Raw genomic sequence first — 20,055 nt, 5'->3', positions numbered from 1 at the left:
TGTTCATAGCCTTGTCACTTCTCGTCTGGATTATTGCAATTCCCTTTTCTTTGGTCTTTCTCGCAAATCTCTTTATAAGCTTCAACTGGTCCAGAATTCAGCTGCCTGCATCATTACTAGAACGCCATCTATTCACCATATTACTCCCATTTTGCAGCAGCTTCACTGGCTTCCAGTTAAGTTCAGCATTCAATTCAAAATCCTGTTAATTTTAAGGCTATCCACAACTTTGCTCTTCCATATCTGTCTGACATTCTCCATGTTGCCATTCCCTCCCGTACCCTTAGATCCTCTTCTTCTATCCACTTGACTGTCCCCTTCGTCTGATTTACCACTATGGAAGCTCTGGAACTCACTACCATCTGAGCTTAGAAATATTGAATCATTTTAACTTTTTACAAATCTAAACTTAAAACTCATTTGTTTAAGACTGCTTTTTCTCTTTGATTACAATTGCTCTGTCTGATATTAATTTTTGTATTTCAGTTTTGTTTATAATGTGTGTTTTATCTATTGTTCGGTGTCCTTGAGTATTTAGAAAGGAGCCTACAAATAACTACAATGTATTATAATTTTGATGACCATATCATTATGAGCCAGTGACTCTAGAATTGCCGCTAGTTTAGGTACAGACTTACTGTCAAATTAGTAGAAGCAGTTAGCAAGTATTTGCTTTTAGATAATATATTTCAGAATTTCTGTAGAACCTCTTTTTGTGTTTTTATTTTTGTCTATCATTAGATGCAACTGGGAATGCAAACTTCATTTTTTCTTGAGTAAATATGAGTTATATACAAAACCCTGAACCTTGAACTTTAATTATTTTCTTCTAAGCTCACATTCCCATTACAAATACTAACAAAACTGTTCTGTTAACTCACAGGCATGGGATCTTGGACAATTCTTTGCCAATGCAATTTTCATGATACTCCATAGATTAAGACTGTAATTTGGCTTGTCAGGAATACGGGTGCGTCTTTTCTTCTTCTGCACAACTTCTTTTCCATATGTATTATTCTCTTTAGCTTGTGTACCATCAAATACCTACAGATGAAAATTGAATAGATAAATTACATTTTATCCTTTTTAGACAATAACATACTTTTCATATATTTAATAATTTTGTGTACTTTTATTCAAATGCTTGAAGCACAGTGTCACAATAAATTAGCATTTCCCAGGTCTAGTTGTAAACAGAAAAATATAAACATAAAAGACATGCAAAATGTTTAGCATATACAAATTCCCCTATTAAACATGCTGTCCCAATCTTTCTGCCCAAAGAGAGAGAGAGAAAGAACTGAAATCTTCAACTCTATCTATCTATCTTGCCCTTTTACAGGCAGTAAATAAGGCTATATACATTTAATGGTGCATGATTCACATGGACGGGTTAGCAAAAACCTGATTACAACCTGATCTAAATAAAAGTAAATTAACTATTTTGAGATAGATTTATCCAGTGGTTCATCGGGTTTTAACCTATTGCTATTTTTGTGATCTTTATCATTTATGGTTCAAGTATGTAGATTTCAGTTTGGATAGTTAAATTTAATTATCAAATTATTTAATTATTTTGGCATAGCTTCCCAATGGCACTTTGTTTAGTAGGGCTGACAACATTTTGTGTAGCGGTTCCTATGTCACTGCTATGTACTCAGGCTGGAAGGTCATGACCTGTGATGTCACCAGTTCAACTGGTTAAAGGTTAACATGATGCACTTCCTGGTATCCAAGGAGAAGTTTGGGAGCTTGTGCTGATAGGTTGTTGCCGTACCCAACACACAACAAACCACCTTGATTGGGACAGAATGCAGTGGGTGACACCTCAGCACCACACTTGAACAGTATGAGGTTTTTTATGATGGCTGGAGTGCCAATCCTGCCACCAACCCCCAAGTGTTCCCTGTAAGTTTGAGGACCTGTTTGCAGGGCTGGATGCAGATTAATGTCATACCCAGGACAAAGCAACTGCAGGTTAAGAGCATTTAGAGTCACTTCTGGTATTTATGGGATTGGAACTGGCAACCTTACAATTGCTAGCGCAGATCCCGAGCCTCAGAGCCACCACTCTCCCCCAATAATATAGTAACACTTACTGGTATCGAAGATTGCAAACCTACCTTGAGAATTTGCTTACACATTTCTTCTGTCTAGTTTTTAAAGGTAAAAAAACTTTACCTAAAAGTTCTGACTTTGATTTAAGGTTTTTGGTTTTGATAAAAGTTAATTTTTATCTTTTGGCCTTGATCTTTGCTTGATTATTTTGACATTTTATCTTCTCTCCCTTTTTTATTTAAATCTGCCCTCTCAAATTTATACTAGAACACAAGTGGTGCAGCACAAAGTTCTTGATCTGAATTCTGTTTAGTAGGAATTCTTGCAAGCAATATATTGATTATTGTCAGCAGGTAAATACAAAGATAATTTGTAATTTGTAACAGCTAATGGGCCAACAATGTCTCCTTGATTAGCTACAGCACACCAGCCATATTTGTTTTCATTAAAAATATGGCATTGAATTTTCCTTTTAAAAATAACATTCCTGAATATATAAATGTATTTCATCCTGATTAAAAGCAGGTAGGGCTGTGTGATATTGATGGACATGGCAATAATTGCTGCAATCGTTTTTGCATGATACAGCATTGAACAGTACACTTTTTCACTTGTTTATGGTATAATTCACTTCATTACCTCGAATTGAAGTCTGAGCACGTGTTTGTTTGTGTGCTTTACATGCCTGAAATATCAATGGTTGGTACCAAACCTTGTTTTTTTTCTGTTGTGCTTGTACGGTAATGGAAAATATAATGAAGACTCCTTTACTAAACATTCAACCTTACAATAATAATCTATTAATTAAAGAATATTTAAAATAAATTAAAAATTAAACTTTACCAAAGGAATTTGGACTGCAACTACAGTATTTAAAACAATGTCACATCTCAGATGGGATTCCATAAAAACTAACACTGATTACACACCCAGCAATTAGAACACCTGGACTATTAGTTTTCAAACAAAACCTATTGATCAGTGTCTCAGACTAAACTGATATAAACTGATTACAATCATCTCAAACAACCTTTTGTGGTATCTTGCTATTATATAAAAAAATCCTGGGATGAGCCGAGACTTTTTAGCCTGAGATGAGATGCGACTCTTTCAGAGAGACACTTTCAAGTTCCATGAGACAAGACTTTGTGCCAAGAGATTCAACCACGCTCAGGGCCAGAAATAAAACACAAAGAGTAGATGACAAAGTAGAACGTCGTAAAGAGGTTCAAAAATGTTAGTGCAATACACATGCAGAGCAGGTTAGAGATAATGGAAGTACTAAAATTCGAAAGTCTCAAAAAAATGATAGTAAAGATCATATTAGCGCAAACAAACAGAAATTATTACTCGGTGAAATAACAGAACAACGAAAAAAGATTGAATATATTGTTTGGATTTAAACTTTAAGTTGGAGACTTGTAGATCGTCTAATTCATGTTGCCATCAGGGAAAAGTAGTGTTTCTTCCCAATGAAGAGGCGTATCTGCGAGAATTAAAAGATTTGTTGTTTGGTGAAAGTGAAATCCACATATGCGAGTGGCAGAGACGCAAAGTGGCTGGCGTGTAGCGCAGGATGGGGGGGGGTTGGCAATAGTGTAGATGATAATAGTGTAGATTTCTAGGCATTAAATTGAATTCTGAATCTTTATTGATTTGAACTTTTTAATTCATTCACTTAGAACTGCACACTGCTAGGAATGTCAAACAAGGGTTAATTAGCACAGGCATCATCCTGGGAAATTAACATGTAAACTTGATAGTGGTTTTAAGATTATGAATCTTTTGCCTAATCATTTTTAATTCCACATGTGGAGAAGCCTTTAAGTTTGGAATGCATGCTTTATCAAAGCAAACAAACAGAGAGACAAAGAGGACTGTCAACACCACCCAGACAAAATATCTGTACTGAAATTGGTAGATAGAAGACCCCTGTAGACTTTTAATAAACTTTTAGAAGGAGCTAGAAGGGACTCATCTTTATATTCATGATCATATGTGTCGTTACTTAAGTATCTTTCAATAAACTCAAATAGTGTTTTGTTAATTTATATTGTTTGGAGGATTCAAGGTATAGTGTTAAGAGCATATAGTGTGGGTGACTGCCATATTCCCACATGGGTTAGTGGCTGAGAAGGGACACCATCGACAATGGCAGCACAATAAGTGGGTAACTGCTTTGGTAAGTGACACAGGTGTAAAATAATGCTCAGGTCTGAAGACAATTGTTTGGTTTGCTTAAGCCAAACTACTACGTTTGTTTGCTGTCCACAAGTGGGAATGCCATACACGTTGGGTGCTAAAAAGCAGCTATACTAAAGTCTATTTTTCCTTGTGAACGCTGTACATGTGGGGAGCTATAAAGCAGTTACACAGAGGTGGCAGTTTTCTTAAAGCAGCTGTCCACGTACAGATAAAGCTGTACATGTGGGGCACTATAAAGAAATCTCATTTTGCTTAATGCAGTTGTACATGCACAAGAAAAGCTGTACACATGGAGCACTATAAAGCAGATATATATATAGCATTCATATTCGCAGACTACCTATAACTATATAGCATAAGCGAACCAAAATAATGAACATAGGAACTTTCATGATGATGCACTGCTGTTATTAAAAGTTAATGTTATTAAAACAATTGACCCTACTGCCAATTTGACAGTTATTACAGGCATTGGTAGGCGTCTAAGTGTAAAAAATAATTTTTCAATTTCTCTTATTTACTTACTATTCTTGACAATTCAACTTGATTATTTTTTGAGTACAGACTTGCAAGTGCTTTAGTAAGGATGAGTCCTGCAGCTGTGACATCCATCAGGCTTTTATTGGCTAACATTACAATAAAACACATTGATACACTAAATGTAAACACATCTTTGTTAACTTAACTCAACAATGTTAACCTCTAGATAAGCTGGGCTGCAATGGTGGCACAGGGGATGCTACATGATTTAAATTATGTTAATCATGTTAATAACAGAATTAATCTCACTAAATAACATAATCATGACCATATATGTAAGTTAATTAACTTCATAACTGAGAAAATTTCAGCTGACAATGAGGATGGTGAAACAAAATACGTTGGCCAAAACCATTCTTGGGTAAAATAATCATTATAATAATGATCAAAAACAGACAAAGTCACAGTTCTAATTAGTCTCCTCCTAAGCATTCTGTAATTTCTTAAGTATGTGCTGTACTGTCTAATAAGAAGCATATCATTTTTAAGTCAATTTTCAGCATTCCCTAAAAATATAGTACATCTATTCATATTGCACCAGTTCTGATCAATTTAGAATTACCTCGGCAGCATCAGGTGCCCACACCTACTCACACCTGAGCCATGAGTTATCAGTGGATCTAACTTACATGCCTTTAGGTTGTTAATGGAAACCTGGAGTACCTAGACAAAAACCAATGCAGATCCCCCACAGAAATAGTAACGCAGTCTTGCCAATACACCACTGTTCCACCCCGGCCTAAAAATTCAAGTACAATTTCCTTTTTGGCCTTTGCTAAACAGATATTTTGAGAGTTTATAGATCAAAGAGATGTGTGAGATGAGACAATGTAGACTCATGCTCAAAGACACACTTAAAACACATGAAGCAGACACAGTGTGCTATTTCAAAAATGATACAGGCTAACACAAATTATGTGCAACCTATACCAACTTTGACACATATAAACTGTAAAACAAAAAAAAAAAGTTGTTGTCAGCAACGTCTTACAGTGACCATCAGACAAGAAAAAACTAAGACAACTAGTGACAGCTGTGACACTCATAATCACACTAAGCAACAGACAATACCAACGCAAACATACTGACCAAACCTTCCCCTATGTCTTTGGTCATTGCCAGATGAGTACTCCCTAGAGATCACAAAAATATTTAGATATGATTCTTACATCAGCATGATACAATATATACAGGTCTTGATGTAATTCTTTTGGCAGTCAGAATTCAACATATAATTTGTAGTGTTACTACTAGATGTTAACACTTCGCAGTATGACTTTAAAAGATTTTTTAAATTATAGTACTGTGTGCGCATTTCACAATTGTTTATGTATTCATTGACTTTTGTGTTTAAACTGTATTATATTTGTAAACAGATTGTGACACAAGCCTCTAATTGGAAAGGAGAGTAAATTTAACTGAATATTTTATAAATTGTTGGAATTAAACATTACATATTAATGATATTAAATATATGCATTAAATATAATTTTTGTTTTGTATACAGTATACATTATAACAATATTAGCAAGATTTTTAAGTGAAGAATTTGACATTACAGAATAATTTTAAACATCACATTTATGTTAATAATGATTTTTGCTACCCTAAATTGCACCTCTCCTGCTTGCAACTGCCCAGTTTTCTTTGCAACTTTCTACACCTCTAATATTACCTTCAAGTGTTTAAGAAAAGTTCATTTAAAATTAATATCTTTCATATTCTACAATAAACTAGACTCATTGCTTTCTTGCATCAACTGCTTCTCTGGGTAAGTTACTTTGGGCATGGACTGATAAAAAGTTATGGAAATAGATGGATGGTTGTTTGATTATTTTTGTTCTCCTCATGCTGATGTACATCTAATGTGGTAATGCTGATGTATATCTAATTTAAGAAATGTCAAAATCTATTTAGTGGTTATTACTGCTCTGTACTGTGTATGACAAATATATGAAAGCTCTACTCATAAGTATTACAGACTCCTTTGTACTTTGAACGTTTAGGGATTTATTATTTGTTTAGGTTTCCAGCTATATCCAGTACCACACTAGTTACTTGAGAAGCGTATGCCAAATCCAAATCCCAAAGGTTCATTGCTATAACATCTGACTACAATATATTTTAAAATAATTAAACAATTAAATATTGTTTGTTTTTTAAGATCCAGTCCTCTGGATTGCTTAATTTTTTGCTTAAAAAGCACCCAAACAGAAATGAGATATGAAGTGAGCCAACAGACCAGCTAAGTTGGGGCCTAAAACTCCAACCAATTTCACTTCAAACAGATTTAATTAGAAGCCAATTTTTGTTGTTAATTAAACCTGTTGTTTAATTGCATGGCTTGTTTGTGTTCTCATTCTGCCACAGCACACATTTCCAAAAATTCTTTTTCTAACAACACCATCAAAATCTTTTGTGGACCTAAGCAGATCAGTATTACTGAGACCTTGAACTTTCTTTTTTTCAGATATTGAATGATGGACACAGGTTGCTGATCATGTGTTGGTTTGTTTTGTGTTTCATTGTCTTTTGACTGCTAATTAAGGAAAAAAATAATTAAAAGGTCTGAGTCTTAAACAGCAAGTCAATTAAAATTAAGGTAAAGTAGTTATGTAGCAGCAAAAATTATGTAAGAAAAAGGTTAGAATGAAATCCTTTAGCCACAGTAGTGCTCCAGGACTGGAGCTGGATACATCTGCTGTAATGTGTGTGAAATGAAATGAAATGAAATGTAAAACAGAGATTATGACTCTCTGTGGTCATAAAGAATCCCTATACTGTATTATTCGAAAAGTGTAGGGTATTCCCTGATGTCCTGGCTAAATTACCCATCATAGCCTTTTTCATTCTGGTCCCCCAATCATACCCACTCTCTAGTTGTCTCTCTTTTGCCCATTCACCATGTGGAGTGAGTGTACTGCCGCAAAAAGTCTGTCACTGCATCAACCATGTGGATGCTGCACATTGGTGGTGGTTGAATGGGCTTTCGAATGTCTATGAGTAGGTAGAAAAGCACAACTTAAATGTAATTATTATTATTATTATTTCTAAATGAAAGTTTACTGCCTATTTAGGGATCAGTCATGGCATTTAGCTTTGTCTTATCCCCAAGACACTTATTGTATACCGAGGTTCTGCATAGCTTATGACATACTACAGATCTGCAAACCCTCTGCAACTGAAGTAAGGTACTCTTCGCAGACATAGTCACTACTACAGATCTGAAACACCTTTCTTGTTTATACTTTTTCTATTAACATATGGGTGAGCAGTTAATAAAAATGTTATAGAATAGAAATTGTGACAAGCTCTTACTAGTAAGAAGAATTGTTAAAATACAACACACAGGATATCGTGCTCCTACACTTCTGTTAAAGCTAGCCCCACCTTAGCCCAGCTAAATATAATCTGCTGATGATCTTGCAGCAATAATAAATATACACCTTAGCAGAAATGCACATTTCTTTAAAAATGTACTGCAGTAATTTGCAAGTCTAAAAACAGATTTGAGTGTGGCTTGAAAGGTATAAAAGGGAAAGGTTTAGTATGTTAAATATTCCACACCAACTCACATGAGGGTCGAGCTTCCAGTCAATATGACAACTTCTGCCTTCTTCATTTAAGTTGCCTTCTGAAATTCTGAAATTGAAGATAAAATGCCTGAGAAAAGTTTTCTCTAAACAAGAGAAGAAGCAGAAACTGCAGTAATAAATCAAAAAATTTATATGAAACTCAAAGTACAATTTTCTTAAGCTTAATAATAATAATAATGATACATTTTATTTATATAGCACATTTCCCATGATCAAGGCTTGTAGAATCTTACCACAAATCTGTTGCATCAAGTGCCAATAAGAGAAAACACAGCTTTGTAAGCAACAAGTCAAACAATGAATTAGCCTTAGCCTAAGCAGAAGCCTCAGATTTATACTCTGCTAGTCCACAACAGAACAACATTCCTGTCACTCATTACCCATTGTTAGTGGTGTTGGGTGTTATATCAGCCTCTCCTAAAATTAATAAAGGTAACAGGATGAGATGAAGAGGTGCACATACTGACTATCTGGAGCAAATAAGGATTTTATATACCATAGACAAAGAGAAATGTTAAACATCCATGAAGAATGCAATTCTAAATATTCAATTTATTGCAACCCAGTCTCAAGAAATAAATATGAAAGATGTATTGGTTCTTTCAGTCACAGCTGCTACTGAATGTCAATTTTAACTTTATTTTACATGCTGCACCTCAAATTATTTTATATATTTAGCGTAATCTATATATATATATATATATATATATATATATATATATATTTATATATACAGTGTCCTCCATAATGTTTCGGACAAAGACACATTTTTCCTTGATTTAACGTGTTTTAATGTGAGGTTTAAAATTACAAATCAAACAATTCAGACATGATTAAAATGCACATTGCAGACTTTAATTTAAAGAAACCTGCATAAATTTCAGTCAAACCATGTAGAAATTACAACACTTTTTATACACTGTCCTTCCAATTTATATTGTATCATTCGCAAAACAGGGGATTGCCACTACAACACAAGCCAGGAGCAACAGCATGCCTACCTGAATTTAAACGCTTGTGTAGCTCGGTAAAAGGGTACCATACAGATAGAATATAGAGTTAGTGGACATTGTACATATTTCAGGATATTACTTCTTTTAATCTGTTCTTAGCTATACAGTGTTTAAAATGTTCAGTTCATTAAATGGGCCATGTAAATGTTAAGCCTGTTATTGTCAATGCTGTATTTAATAAGTCTGAGGAAACCATGATTCATCGTATACTGCTTTTGATCAAAGCCCTCCAAAACTATGCAATAGCAGAAGATTTCAGATCAAAGTGTTACATTCAAATCTGACTGAAGCTATCATTTTTACTAGATCTGCTACAGGGTAAAATTATACTTATACCCAAAATTCTCATTATTCCTATTAATTACCTGTTTGAATTAAAAAAAATACAGTTTCCTCTAAAACTGTGTTTTGCAATGACTATCAACAAAAGTGAAGGATTGTATTAAACAAGAAAAGAAGACAAAGAATCAATTATTGTGTCAAAAATACATGTATCAATCAAAACACTGGAAGATAACTGACCAACTTTTATTTTCTAACAAGTAATTATCAGATGGTGCTCATGGTGTGGCTTACATCAACCAACAGACTCTAGTGTAAAGAACATGAAATTTGAAGAAATCACTGCAGATCATGTAATTCATTTAAACCAAGTGGCGCTAGGGTGTTTAGATAAGAAAATCCAAAACTTTTCGTTCCTTAGAAGAATGTTGTCAAAGTAAACCTCCATGGGGGTATGGATGCACTACTTCCAAAACTGTAAATTTTAGATCTGAAATAAAATACTGCAACTTTGTAAAATGTCTGGGCACTAACTTGCTGGCTAGTGGCCCTGCTTCTGATCATGCTTTTATGTTTAGTGCTTTATGTTTAGTGTTTAGTGCTTCTCACACTTTTGTTGCCTTGTCTACATTGTACAAAGGGAAATTGCAAAACATTAGATAAATCACTCCTACAGTCTGTCCATTTTATTTTAAGGTGATCAGAGGTCACAACTACCAGAGATCCCTAATATTTTGACTACATGAAAATGAAAACAGCAGTCGGTCATGGACATAACTACAGAATTTGCCAATGCTTAAAAATGCTCTGTCAGAATGCATTGGAGTATATTAAATATATAATACAGCAAGCCAGTCTAACTGCATTGTTATGATAGGGTAATAACAGCAAGAGATTATGTTGGGTAACTAATTTCGATTTATAACTGCTAGCCTTGAATTTCTGTATTAGATCCTTATCACAATAAGTATATTCAGTGATAGTGGAGCAGATCCTCCAGTATCTAAAGAACCATGAAGCTGGTAAACTACTAACATAGGTATGACGATAATAACTCGATACATACAAGAAAACATTTGATAAAGTGCCATCTGAGAGGATAGGCATCATACTAAAATAAGTGAGAGTTCAGTGTGTTGTTTGTAGATGGGTGAAAAATTGTCTCAGACACAGGAAACAGGGGGTTATGGTGCAAGGAACCTTATCAGAATTGACCAATGTTAAGAGTGGTATTCCACAGGGGTCACTGCTAGGGACGCTCCTATTTTTAATATATGTAAATGATTTGGATAGAAATCCAAGTAACAAGTTGGTTAAGTTTGCAGATGATACCAAGTTAGGTGGATTGGCAGATAATCAAGAATCTGTTGAAACAATACAGAGAGACTTGGACAGAATACAGGCTTGGGCACATTTGTGGCAGATGAAATTTAACGTAAGTAATTGTAAAGTATTACACGTAGAAAATAACAATGTTAGGTTTGAAAACGCATCTGAAAATGGAAAATACACCTTATGAGAAGTATTTATGAGTTGTAGTAGAGTTGACACTATAAACTGCCAGAGAGTGTTCAGAAGTCATTAAGAAGGCTAACAGAATGTTAGGTTATATAGCACAATTTGTAGAGTAAAAGGCCAAAGAGGTTAAAGGACACAGCAGTGCTAGAAAAAGACAAGAAAAAAGTGGGACGATTAAAAGAGCTGGGCCTTTTCAGTTTAAGCAAAAGAAGATTAAGATGAGACATGATTGTAGTGTTTAAAATCATGAAGGGAATTAGTACAGCCGATTGAGAATTATTGTTATTTTAAAATGAGTTCAACAACAACACTGGGCACAGTTTTAAACTCTTTAAGGGTAAATTTCGCACAAACGTTAGGAGGGTTTCTTTACAGAAAGAACCATAGACACATGGGATAAGTTACCTAGTAGTGTGATAGGAACTTTCAAAACTAGGTATGAAGATATCTTAAAAGAATTAAGTTGATAGGAACAGTGAGCTTTGTTGGGCTGAAAGGCCTGTCCTCATCTAGATTGTTCTAATGTTCTAGTGTTCCATCAGTAGGTTTACAATAGACTACACATAAATGCGTTATCTTGTCTCCTGATCATCACATCCATATGTTATCCGGACTTAAAAGTAATACATTAGTGATGTTGTGCAATGTTGACAAAAATGTCAAAGGTATTCAGGCAAACAAAATTCATGTGAAAAAACAGGAGTCAGGGTAGAAAGTGTTAAAAAGTGTAAAGCAACCTAGTACTGTACTAAAATTTAGTACACTAAGGATTTTCAAAGTTGATCCAACAGCAACATAATAAATCACAAACTGCCATCATATTTATATTGTCACTACCACTGACATCACAAATGCAATGATCATGAGCATGTGATATGGGAAACGTGTCATGCAAATAAAACAATAAGCTGAACCAAAATAAAAAAAATAAACTTTGTCAAAACAAATAAAAGCAGTTAGAAATCAATAAACATTAGTTCTCCTTAATAAAAAACTCAAAATGCATGTGTAACATCCTTTTATTACTACATTAAATATGAATATTTTTTCCCTTTCCTTTTGTATTTTGTCCTTGCAATCATGGGCAAAAACAGAAAACGGCTTTATCATTCTTCTCTACCATTTTTTTGTTCGAAGAATTATATACATTTGTTTACTGTACAGTGGTGTGAAAAACTATTTGCCCCCTTCCTGATTTCTTATTCTTTTGCATGTTTGTCACACAAAATGTTTCTGATCATCAAACACATTTAACCATTAGTCAAATATAACACAAGTAAACACAAAATGCAGTTTTTAAATGATGGTTTTTATTATTTAGGGAGAAAAAAAATCCAAACCTACATGGCCCTGTGTGAAAAAGTAATTGCCCCCTTGTTAAAAAATAACCTAACTGTGGTGTATCACACCTGAGTTCAATTTCCATAGCCACCCCCAGGCCTGATTACTGCCACACCCTGTTTCAATCAAGAAATCACTTAAATAGGAGCTGCCTGACACAGAGAAGTAGACCAAAAGCACCTCAAAAGCTAGACATCATGCCAAGATCCAAAGAAATTCAGGAACAAATGAGAACAGAAGTAATTGAGATCTATCAGTCTGGTAAAGGTTATAAAGCCATTTCTAAAGCTTTGGGACTCCAGCAAACCACAGTGAGAGCCATTATCCACAAATGGCAAAAACATGGAACAGTGGTGAACCTTCCAGGAGTGGCCGGCCGACCAAAATTACCCCAAGAGCGCAGAGACGACTCATCCGAGAGGGTCACAAAAGACCCCAGGACAACGTCTAAAGAACTGCAGGCCTCACTTGCCTCAATTAAGGTCAGTGTTCACGACTCCACCATAAGAAAGAGACTGGGCAAAAACGGCCTGCATGGCAGATTTCCAAGACACAAACCACTGTTAAGCAAAAAGAACATTAGGGCTCGTCTCAATTTTGCTAAGAAACATCTCAATGATTGCCAAGACTTTTGGGAAAATACCTTGTGGACTGATGAGTCAAAAGTTGAACTTTTTGGAAGGCAAATGTCCCGTTACATCTGGCGTAAAAGGAACACAGCATTTCAGAAAAAGAACATCATACCAACAGTAAAATATGGTGGTGGTAGTGTGATGGTCTGGGGTTGTTTTGCTGCTTCAGTACCTGGAAGGGCTTGCTGTGATAGATGGAACCATGAATTCTACTGTCTACCAAAAAAATCCTGACGGAGCATGTCCGGCCATCTGTTCGTCAACTCAAGCTGAAGCGATCTTGGGTGCTGCAACAGGACAATGACCCAAAACACACCTGCAAATCCACCTCTGAATGGCTGAAGAAAAACAAAATGAAGACTTTGGAGTGGCCTAGTCAAAGTCCTGACCTGAATCCAATTGAGATGCTATGGCATGACCTTAAAAAGGCGGTTCATGCTAGAAAACCCTCAAATAAAGCTGAATTACAACAATTTTGCAAAGATGAGTGGGCCAAAATTCCTCCAGAGCGCTGTAATAGACTCATTGCAAGTTATCGCAAACGCTTGATTGCAGTTATTGCTGCTAAGGGTGGCCCAACCAGTTATTAGGTTCAGGGGGCAATTACTTTTTCACACAGGGCCATGTAGGTTTGGATTTTTTTTTCTCCCTAAATAATAAAAACCACCATTTACAAACTGCATTTTGTGTTTACTTGTGTTATATTTGACTAATGGTTAAATGTGTTTGATGATCAGAAACATTTTGTGTGACAAACATGCAAAAGAATAAGAAATCAGGAAGGGGGCAAATAGTTTTTCACACCACTGTATGTGTATAGTTTACCTGTTTGGATTATGACCTCTAGTTACTGTGATAAAGGCAGGTGTGTCCTCCATTGCATCAAAGTATTCTGTCTCCTCATCTTCATCACTAGTTTCCACTTTCAAAGGTCGTACACCTCCTGAAATTCAAATAATAAATTTAATAAGAACTGTATATCAATTTCTCATTAATTTCCAATCACTCATTTTCAAGTTTATAGCTTGTTGTACAACTAATGCACCTTTCCTCCTGCATGTCTATATGGATGTTTTTTCTCATTACAGCATAATGTAACATTCTAGTCTTCATCCAATTCAGGGTACTGTATAAGAGAAATTTTTCTATCATGGTAACGGCAATGTTGTGTCCAGTTTGAAATGTCAAAATTATTTAGAATTATTGGTCTATTGCTACTGCAGCTGCAACATGTTAACAATTGAAACCTAAATATTAATCTATAGAGTAAAAAATAAAAAACATGCATGGTATATTCTGTTCTAGTCTCATCAGAGTGAGTACCATTTAACAGTTCTCCATTACTTAATGTAATAAGCTACTTTGCACATCTGCTTTTGGGAAAAATAGAAGATACTGACTATTCAACAATTATCCTACATTAATAAACATATATGAATTATACAAATCCACCTTTTAATCAAAAACATAAGCATTGATTAAAGTAATGAAAGAAATTCTTCCATTTTTTAGATCTGAATGTAACTCATTCTTTGTTTCTTTGAATATAGCATTTGATAATATTGACTATGACATCTTCATTCACCATCATCAAAGCATTTTGGATCAAGCTCTTTCTTGTTTAAGACAGTACTATTTAAAGTTTAGTAGATGGTATTTCTAAAGTAAACCTTGGGTATTCCTAGAACTGTATGATCATTATCATACATGTTCTCATTCAATCCTGTCACCTACAGAAATAAAGGAACATTCTGAACCTTTTATAATGACATCAACTCTAGATGCATTCAGTACACATATGGTCTTCCTCCATTATCTGCAGCATATACACCAGCAAAAAGTAAAATTTTATTAAATGTTTGTAGACTTGATAGCTTTTTGATGTAAGCATTTTATATAAATTTATTCAGAAATGTGCAAAATATAAAGAAAAGGAGGCCTGATGGCTTCTAAAACAATTAACATGCTGTTTCTAAACAAGTGGCCAAGGGGGAAAAACACAGAAAAACAAAGTTATTTGTATATGTGTCAGTTTGGGCTTTGGTACCCCACTGTACGAAACTGGATAAAGAGAGTGCTATGTTATATATTTAATAAAAATGCTACAAAAGTGTTAAGAATATGTAATAACCATCTGTTTAATAATAATAATTATAATAAAAATACATTTTATTTATATGTGTTTAAACTGTTTAAATGCCAAAAAGCAACATTTTTCTGTACTAAATTAAGTCTGGGCATAACCTTTGAAATAAATGAAAATGTCTTGTTATAGTCCAATTCTGTTAGTATGTTTTATAATGGCTGTACTGACTTTAGCTATGGGCTGCCCAGATTGATATTTATTCTGTATTCAGCATGAAGATTTCTATTCATAAAGACTGGTACCTTTGGATTTTGCTCTGCTGTCAGTACCCGAATGGATACTCTCTAACACTTTAAGATAAACTACTTAAATCCAAGCAATGCAATGGAGATGCAATATTAGATTTATGGGAAGTGAAGTCTTCAGTTATGCAAATTAATAAAAAAATGAATTATTATTTCCTAGGCTGTTGATTTGAATATTTTTTCCCTTATTTGAACAAATTAATATTCTAGGAAAATATTTACTTAGTTACTTTGTGTATATCAAATAATAGTAAAACTGCTGTAATTGCTTTAGTTTACCATTTCATTAATTAAATGGTTCAGATGAAATAAGATAAGATAAGATAAGAACTTTATTTATCCCGAGGGAAATTCTTTTGTCATATACATGCTCAGTGCAACAAGAGGAATAAAGATACGGTAGTAAAGAGTTTAAAAAGAACAGTAGTAATAGTGCAAACAGAATAACAACTCTAAACAAAGTAACAAATAACTATAACTAATAGTTTGTATTATGTATTAAATAATTAAAGAAGTTAAAATAGTCAGAACAGTTTATAAGTGAGAGAAGGACATTAATTTAAAGTTCATTTTACTGACAAAAACAACTTTAAATTGCTTACACATATGAAAAAAAATTAAATTATGACATAGTGATATACAGTACATTAAATACTTACATAGCTTGCCTTGTATGCTTGTGTATCACCAAAAGACTGTTATTATTATTCTCAAGTGGCTGGCAAAGACGAGTTTGAGTAGGTGTGGTGCTGGCACAGTTAAGACTATGCAGGAGGTAATTTAGTTTCTTTTACTAATCCTGTTTTAAAGGGGTTATGGCATTGTAGACGGCAGAGTCTCAGCTGTAAGTATTTTAGTCTTTCTTCTTTGCACTAATTTCCTTTTTTTCCTGATTTAAAAACAGCAGCCTGTCAGCAGAAAGCAGGTTCAGGAGAAACTGAAATTCAGAAGTCAATGACCTTAAGAAAGCCTTTGTTCCACATCTGAAATCATACTCTGCTTCTTCAGATCCTCCTACAATTTATTTGTTACTAAGTGCTTTTACTTCCCTTTTGGAACACGCAATTATGTAAGCAAACACAAAAGACTGAAGACTGCCAAAAGGCTAAACTCCTTAATGCACAGATTTAAAAGGATCAAATGTGACAGCTCAGTGTCAGTGCTGACCCCGTGATCATCAGAGGTGACTGTGTGCAGAGGGTGCAGACCTATAAATACCTGGGAGTGCAGCTGGATGATAAATTGGACTGGACTGCCAATACTGATGCTCTGTGTAAGAAAGGACAGAGCCGGTTATACTTCCTTAGAAGGCTGGCATCCTTCAACATCTGCAATAAGATGCTGCAGATGTTCTACCAGACGGTTGTGGCGAGCACCCTCTTCTACACAGTGGTGTGCTGGGGAGGCAGCACAAAGAAGAGAGAAGCCTCACGCCAGGACAAACTAGTGAGGAAGGCAGACTCTGTTGTAGGCACGGAGCTGAACAGTTTGACATCTGTGGCAGAGCGACGGGCACTGAGCAGGCTCCTGTCAATCATGGAGAATCCACTGCATCCACTAAACAGTATCATCTCCAGACAGAGGAGCAGCTTCAGCAACAGACTGCTGTCACTGTCCTGTTCCACTGACTAACTGAGGAGATTGTTCCTCCCCCACACTATGCGACTCTTCAATTCCACCAGGGGGAGTAAACGTTAACATTATACAAAGTTATTGAATGTCTGTATACCTGCATTGTTATCACTCTTTAATTTAATATTGTCTTTATCAGTATGCTGCTGCTGAAGTATGTGAATTTCTCCTTGGGATTAATAAAGTATCTATCTATCTATCTATCTATCTATCTATCTATCTATCTATCTATCTATCTATCTATCTATCTATCTATCTATCTATCTATCTATCTATCTATCTATCTATCTATCTATCTATCTAGTAAGCATATGGCCTGTTAACATCCTTACTAGCTACCGGTTTCCTCCCAAACTTTAGGGTCATACCCCATAAAGACATATAGGTTAAACTGAAAAGATGACTAATGAGAATTAAAAAAAATCTTGTTGCTTATTTATCAGTACTATCATTTTCAGTGCCAGTATAAAGTGAAAGGACTGGAACCAAATGTATTTGGTCTTTGTTTACAGCAAGTAAACTGATGAAACTGCCCTCATGTCACCTACTCTAGAACTGAAAATCAGACAAAAAAAATGTGGGTCCTGAGAATTTCCACAGTATGAGCAATGGATAGTTAGTCTAATTATTTAAATTAATCTAAGGGTCTGAGTAAAAAATCTGAATAAAGATTAGAACAGAATGCTAATCCTATTTATACCAGATGATGTCACATGTGGATTGAATACTAACACACTGCAGCAGCTATAATTGGGTTGCTAAGTCTGGACTTCACCTCAAATAACCGGTGAAAAGGGGCAATTAAAAAATTAGACTAGTTTCCGTCACTTCTTTTCCTCTGTGTGTGCCTTTACTTTAATTTTAGAAAGTGCTCCAGCCTGAAAAATCTTCCGAGGTGTAATTGGATGAATGAGAGATAATTGTTAGCAGTCTACTGAGACTTCTGTTTGAAGAATTCATACATATTACAGTGGGAAAAAAATAAATAGTTATTCCCATCTTAGAGGCATGTTACAATCAAAATCTTATTTAAATGGTAAGGATGGATAGAAATATCCATTTTCCTATTTTGGCAAGTTAGTAAAATTACAATAATAATGTGTTTACAGGATATAGGAAATGAACAAGGTCAATTATTCACTTTCATTTTGTCAGAATCCCAGTACCAATGCAGCCTCTCTATTCTCAAGCACCCTTATTTATCATGTATTATAATAGATGACACTATCAGTTGTTATTTACAATATAATAAATTCATACTTAACAAATAAACACAGTATAGTACTGTCTCATATAAAAGCTACTAAAAACAGAATCAAAGTTTAACTTTTAGAAATTTCTAGAGACTACAGGTTTTATCAACAGCTGCACAATTCTGGTGCCCATCTTGTTACGCAAAAAACAAAAAAAGGAATATAAACAAAGACACAAATGCTACACAACATTAAAACGAGCTCAACATACTACCACACCTGACACAAATCAATTTTTTTTGGTCACTGAAAGTAGAAAGTGAAAAGTTTACAAATAATTAATTACCAGTGAATACCTTCATAAAAAGCCATAATGAGTTAATTTTTCTGAAAGTTTAGGGGTGCAGTATTAGGTAATAGAAAACCATTTCAAAATTGTTATGTCAAACTAGCGGTTACAGTCAAGATCATAATGTTGACACTGGTGAGAAACAAAACACCACTGCGAATAATTGACAAATGAATCAATTAAGTAGAGATAGCAGTTTTACCTACCCATACACCACATTATTTTGACATAACTCCTCTAAACTTTTACTAGTCAGGGAACTGGTTCACCTGCCTTCAGCTCCACATTTTTTGGCAGAAACTGGCCTCTCATTGCCCTCTCTGTTGGTTACTTCAAGAGTGAGAAGTAACTACTGAAGGGTGTAGGCTTATAGTGCTGCCATATTTCAGTCCTCTCTTAAGTCTGGAACCAGTTAATCTCACTTTTACTATGCCAGAGACCGTTACATTACTGCTTACATGCCTGCATGTGGTAGTGACTTTCCACCTTTTTCTATTCTGACACTTCTTCCATTCTCATAGCATTTTTAAGACACCACATAGAGAGTTTAACAATGACTAAACGCAGTGTGTTCAAAAGCTCTGAATAGCACAAGCACACTGAACTACTGCATGGCAGAACTCAGAAATAAGAACACAATTACAGTATGTATTTAAGGAATTGAGACTGAGTGTCTGTTATTCACCATACCAAGCTGAACAGTACGGGTGGCACAACAGGAAGCATTTTCACATCTGATATTGCTTGCAACATTTGAATCCTGCCTGTGGTGACATTTTATATCGAGGTTGCATGTCTTATTGTCAGTTTTTGAATGAGCTTCCCCAGGGGCCTTAATTTTTGTCTGAAAAACCCAAGCACACATTTTAAGAGCAACAGGTGCCTCAAAACTGATATGAAGTGAGCAGAGTTGGGACAGATTTTGTTTCCTTATGACAACTGACCATGAAAAACAAATGAAGGATGCAGAGCTTTTTAAAATTCTATGCATTTTTCAGTATTGTCAATTTTTAAATTCCAGATATAAAAGCACTAGCTGGTAAAGGGTAGATTTTTCTATCTACTTCAATGTAAAATAGGAGGCCAAGTTCCAGTGCTACTGGTAGTGAGGAGTGCAAAATGTAGTATTAAAAAGATACATTTGATATTTTTGAAGACAAAGTAATTTCTTCATAATTATAGAAAAAAAAATACCCAGAAACTTGTCTCATTAAGTGATGCATAATTTAAAAATTAAATGCAGTCTGTGGAAACTTCTAATTGTGGAGTTAGGCAATGTTTACCTGAAACAGTTTGCGTTGTTAG

General features: G+C 34.8%; 1 protein-coding gene across 1 annotated transcript in view; it reads right to left on the bottom strand.

Annotated features, from left to right (window-relative positions):
* The window catches only part of LOC114656790 (oxysterol-binding protein 2-like), a 254,860-nt gene that overhangs the window by 31,403 nt on the left and 203,402 nt on the right, over window positions 1–20,055 (bottom strand). The window contains 4 exon segments of the mRNA XM_051932156.1: window positions 886–921; window positions 924–1,044; window positions 8,379–8,445; window positions 14,011–14,128. Of these exon segments, the coding sequence (XP_051788116.1) occupies window positions 886–921; window positions 924–1,044; window positions 8,379–8,445; window positions 14,011–14,128 (342 nt within the window).

The sequence above is a fragment of the Erpetoichthys calabaricus genome, chromosome 1 (assembly GCF_900747795.2).
Source record: "Erpetoichthys calabaricus chromosome 1, fErpCal1.3, whole genome shotgun sequence".
Lineage (NCBI taxonomy): Eukaryota > Metazoa > Chordata > Cladistia > Polypteriformes > Polypteridae > Erpetoichthys > Erpetoichthys calabaricus.
Note: the sequence above shows the minus strand (reverse complement) of the source record. Positions and strands in the feature narration are given on the sequence as shown.